This window comes from Lepidothrix coronata, unplaced genomic scaffold, assembly GCF_001604755.1.
Source record: "Lepidothrix coronata isolate B3197 unplaced genomic scaffold, Lepidothrix_coronata-1.0 Scaffold1300, whole genome shotgun sequence".
Taxonomy (NCBI): Eukaryota; Metazoa; Chordata; class Aves; order Passeriformes; family Pipridae; genus Lepidothrix; species Lepidothrix coronata.
Genome location: NW_016691480.1, coordinates 1 through 4,982, shown reverse-complemented (window position 1 = coordinate 4,982; position 4,982 = coordinate 1). Strand labels below are relative to the sequence as shown.

The window sequence follows — 4,982 nt, the reverse complement described above, 5'->3', positions numbered from 1 at the left end:
GAAAATAATGATGGCCCATGGCTTGAGTGCATCAACAGACCTGCAACCAGAAAACAAATACTGAAGAAGTGGCAAAACATTTTCTGCTTAAGCAGGTTCTATTTTACTTGCTTGGCAGCTCATGTATAACAGACAAGGAAAACAGCAGTCCCTGACAGAAGTAGCAGTAATGACAATAATAAGGGTTTGATCTAACAGACAAACACAAATGAGGTCACCTCAAAAACTGCCACCTGAAACAAATGGACTATCAAAAAGTTGTGAACTCACCAGTTAAAATGCTGCTGCTGCTCTCATTAATTCATTTTCCACCTGACTGTCATTTCTTCTACTAGGTACCATAAAATACAGTCAGTATCTAACGCTGAAAGGACAGGAGACATTACTTTTGGTTTGGGGCACTCTCTGTCATATTCAATAGAGGCTGTTTAAATAAAAAAAGAAACTATAAGCACTACATTTCTTTCACAACTCAGCATGGTCATAACGTGCTTCTGCCTGTGCTTCTGCCACTCCCTCTATTCCCTCAGCTGCTTCTATGTAACCAACTCCAGAACGCCAAATTACTGATTAAGAAATAAGAATAAGGGGTCAGGGCTCTGAAGTTCTGCAATTTATGTGGTGGAAACCACTAATACCAGCTACACCAGTGCAAGACTTCTTAACCAAGAAATGCCTGAGCTGTATGCCCCCCAAAACACCACAGCGCCCTTCATTAGTATTTCACTGCAAACATACATGGGAATCATTACTTTTAGGCTTTTAATGAGTACTTTTAATTTGCCTTGCAGTTTGCTTTTTACTTTCTAGTCATACTTTGTATTTTTAGAATAAAAATACATGGACTATTATATAGACACCATCATAAAATGGTAGAAATAACTGGAATACTAGCACCAAGGATAGAGGTTTCTTCTGCATTGTGTAATTTGTGCCACTTTGAAAACCAAATGAAACAAAATCCTCAGCATTTTCAGAAATCATTCATCTTTTCTGACAACTGCCAAATTATGCCTATGCAGGAATCAAAATTCTGAAGCCCAGAGGCCTAGCAGGAAAAAGTAAACTCAGTTGGGAGCACAATATAACAGCTGGGATAAGGGGAAAGAAGAGAAAAAAATACTTTGGGGGGAAAAAAATATTAAGGAAAAAAGAGGACCTAAGTAAACCAATTCACTGCTATGCTGGAATTGGGCTGCTACAAGCCAAACAGGTGAAAGTAAGCTTAAGACATCATACCTTTTATGTACAAATTAAGAAAATAAAAACTATGAAAATCACCACTTTCAATGTATGTTTTAAAAAGTTAATTCACCTAATCAACAATAGACTCACAAACTCTCATATTTTACTGTTTTTTCAGTCAGGTCTCCAAAACTCAGCACTTTTCCACTTCATCCTTCACATTTAGTAGGTGCCAGATGAGCTCTGCTTTCTAGATCATGGCTTAGGGAAATGCTTCCTCCAGATTTTTCTCAAAGAAAAATGAAAAATAAAAGTGTTTTTGGTTGTAAGCAGTCATGTCTTCTGCGAGAGAGGAAAAAAAATACCAAAACCACAACTGGCCATTTTGTCTGAATCCAGAAAACGTAAATCAGATCAAAAAATCTCAAAATATTATTTCTAGAGATCTATTATTCTAGTATAAAGACATATGCTATTAAAACATCATGGGTAACATTTGTTCCACCTGATGTCTGCGTTTAAAAAAAGTCTAACTAAATTTTGCTTTTGTATTAAAATATCTATTTTGGGATGGTTAAAATTCCCTTCTCCTTGTGTACAGTGTATAATAACTAACTATAGCTTCCAACAGGGACTAAACACCACTATGTTCTATTTATATGCATACAATTTATTTAAAACTAAGACTGTGGTCAAGTGCTGTCAGGCAGTCCAATGTTCTTGCTGTCACTCAAGGTGAGGAAATTAAAAAATGCAATCCATTCTGGCAACAGCTGATGCTATATTAGAAAAAATACATTGGAAAGCTGCAGTGTCAACTGTTCCTAAGATGACCCCATAACCAGAATAAAACCCTGCACCAGCACAAACCTTACTCTCACACCCCCCCAAAACCAGTCACATTTTCACATGGGCATCCATTTCCTATCAACAGATCTATGGTGTATACAAAGAGAAGATCTGGGCTTGTGCTTTTTTTTCAATACAGTCTGTAGTAATCTCTGAGTGAGTGTTTGGATTTGTCATGATCATCCCATATACAGAATCCAGAGGTATTCTTTTGCAGAGTAGTGGTTGGGTATTCCATTAATGTCTGCTGTAGTAAAACATCTGAATCCACACACAGAAAAAGCTTATTTAATGTTCATGTTTACATAAAGCACTTATCAGGAACAGAGTAAGAAAATAATGCTTAGAGACTATCTTTGAACGCTTTCAGTAGCAGGTCAGCTGCCAGTCCAGGAGACAAGACTCCACTAAGAACCTTTTCTTCTAGAAGTGGAATCTTATCTTTGACCGCCAAGTGACTCCGGAAATGTTCCAACATGTTTTCTTGGATGAGATTCCACATCCACACTTTCTGCTGTTTCCGTCGTTTGGCAATCAACTCACCGCTCGTGAGCATGAGGTCACGGAACTCAGTCATTTTATCCCACATGTCCGAGATACCTTCTCCAGTTTTGGCAGAGATGCGCATTACCTGTTGGATTCAGAGGAATCTTTAAAGCCAAGGAACTACTGGGCTTGAGGGTTCAATTACTGCACCAGGTAAATTCCGTGAAAATTAGGAAATGTGTAAGGCAAACTTCACTCAACACGCTCACTTCACGAGGCTCTGGTTGTTCTGTGGGGTTTTTTTGAAAAGATATCTCAAAATTGGGATTCTACCAACTATAAGTGGACCCTGAGATCCACAGTATTTGGGATTAATAAGCCTTGTCCAACTGCTTGTATAATGAGAATAATTTTTAATGAGACCTCAAGCTAAAAGGTACATTATTGCTTTTTTACTTACACACAGAGTTAAATACATATTCTGGTAGCTATTCTTTTGCACTTAAAGTGTGCCAGAAATGAGGTATTTTGACTATTTTTTGGCCTTAGCTTTCCAGACTGGGAATTAATTTTGCCAATAATATTTCAGATATCTAACACAGTCTTTTAAACGGAACAGTCTGGTTTTTTTGAAGTCTCTGTCTCTTTCCCCCACTTACAAAAGGACAGCTAAACCTCAGGCAGCCCAGATGATTTAACCTTAATTCAATGGGTCAATTTTAATACCAGGGGAGAGCAAACCTGGTTTATAGATACATGTACATAAATAAAGGAAGGGAGAGTGTGTGCCTGTGCTTATTTATAGACACACATTAAAAATTAGTACAGAATCTTCTCCTTTATAATTTACTAAAACCTTTTAACAGATGAAATACAGCATCAAAACTGGAGACCCAGGGGATGAGAACTCCAATAATCTAGACATTGCATACACAAGTAGACAAGGCTCTTGCCCAAGAACTTTCATTCTGTGAGCAACGAAAAAATATTAAAGCAAAGGAAACATAAGTACTAGTGAAAGAACAAAGATAACCACAGGCTTCAGAGTTACAAATGATGGAGAAATGGCCTATGGGACATTTTAGGATATGCACAGTTTACAAAAAGCAAGTAAAGTTTGTACCACTACTGATGTTAGTAACAGGTCTGCCAGTGCTGAGATTGTAGCTCAGGACAGAACTCATGGGAAGGAGGACTGGCTTTGCACAGTGTTTCATGTGGCACACCTTGAGATCAGAGGTGACACACAAACAGCAGCAATCAGCTCTCCAGCACAGTGTAAAACTAAACAACCAACCAAAATTTTTTTTATAAAAGAGCCCAGGGAGACTAGTACAGCTAGATGAGAGGATACCATAACTCATTCAGTATTTTTTTTTCTGGGGGAAAAATTACGAAAAAAGCCAAACGCACCAACAAAACCCAAACAAAACAAAGGCATACCCAAACTGACACACAAGTCACAGGGAAGTACACAAACCTTTGGTCTCCAAACCTTCGAACGCTTGCGAAGCAGCTTCATAGCACTGATGTACTCAGCCTGTATTCTCCGTGCAGCCACAACTAAATCACCATCAGCTTTATTTATAGCAACCAGATCTGCCATCTCAATTATACCCCGCTTGATACCCTAAGTGGAACATGGAGAGAAATCATGAACACCCAGAAGGACTGGGTGATTTATCACAAAAAGCAGGTCAAAATGCTAGTTCAGTTTCTAGTGGCTCTGACTGACTTTGGTGTGTGTACATGTGTGTGTATGTGCCAGTCAAGCAAGAGTAGTACCAATACCCTCTGTCATTACCAGTTATTACTCTACTTTGACACAAGAACACTACATATGGACATCAGAGTTCACATGTAAACCTATTTCATGTGTTGAGACTCGGGTTTACCTAAAACATGACCAAGTTTGCAAAACTATTTATATTCATTTTTGTTTTCCCATAATGCAAAAACCACTCCCAAAAATTTTATGTAACTAGTAATTATGTCAAAGGTATGTCACAAAGTATCAAAATTTTACATCCTAATACTTCCAAAACCAGGAGAGCATATTGGATCTTAGCTGTGCAATAAATTGATGACACTGAAAATACTTTGATACGAGCAGTGTAATGGACTGTTGATGTGGACTTTCTACACAGATACTGTATCTTGAATTAAGTTTCTCTTTCTAGTAATCAATAAGAGAAATCTAGTAATCTAGTAATCAAGAGAAACTGAGAAATACCTGTAATTCATCTCCACCTGCAGGTGGTAGCAGTAATATAAACATATCTACCATATCAGCCACAGCAAATTCTGACTGTCCCACACCTAAAAAATTAAATTCACAGTTTACCATTTATTGCAAACTTTCAATCACACTCATGACAATAATTATTACAGATCCCAGCACTGCACCACAAACAAATCCCACTAACAAAACAAAGATGACAGGAAACACAACAGTTTTGTAA

General features: G+C 37.8%; 1 protein-coding gene across 2 annotated transcripts; it reads right to left on the bottom strand.

Annotated features, from left to right (window-relative positions):
- Positions 1-2,309: 2,309 nt before the first annotated feature.
- Positions 2,310-4,976, bottom strand: LOC108510550 (methylmalonic aciduria type A protein, mitochondrial-like). Of its 2 annotated transcripts, none has more exons than XM_017840228.1 (3): positions 4,754-4,976; positions 4,001-4,150; positions 2,310-2,665 (listed from the first exon to the last, which is right to left on the bottom strand). In XM_017840228.1, the coding sequence occupies exons 1-3, from the start codon at positions 4,865-4,867 to the stop codon at positions 2,378-2,380; spliced, it is 552 nt and encodes a 183-aa protein (XP_017695717.1). In that variant the 5' UTR covers positions 4,868-4,976; the 3' UTR covers positions 2,310-2,377. The 2 variants fall into 2 exon arrangements, with proteins under 2 accessions (XP_017695717.1, XP_017695718.1); XM_017840229.1 differs by having other exon boundaries at positions 4,016-4,150.
- Positions 4,977-4,982: the final 6 nt, after the last annotated feature.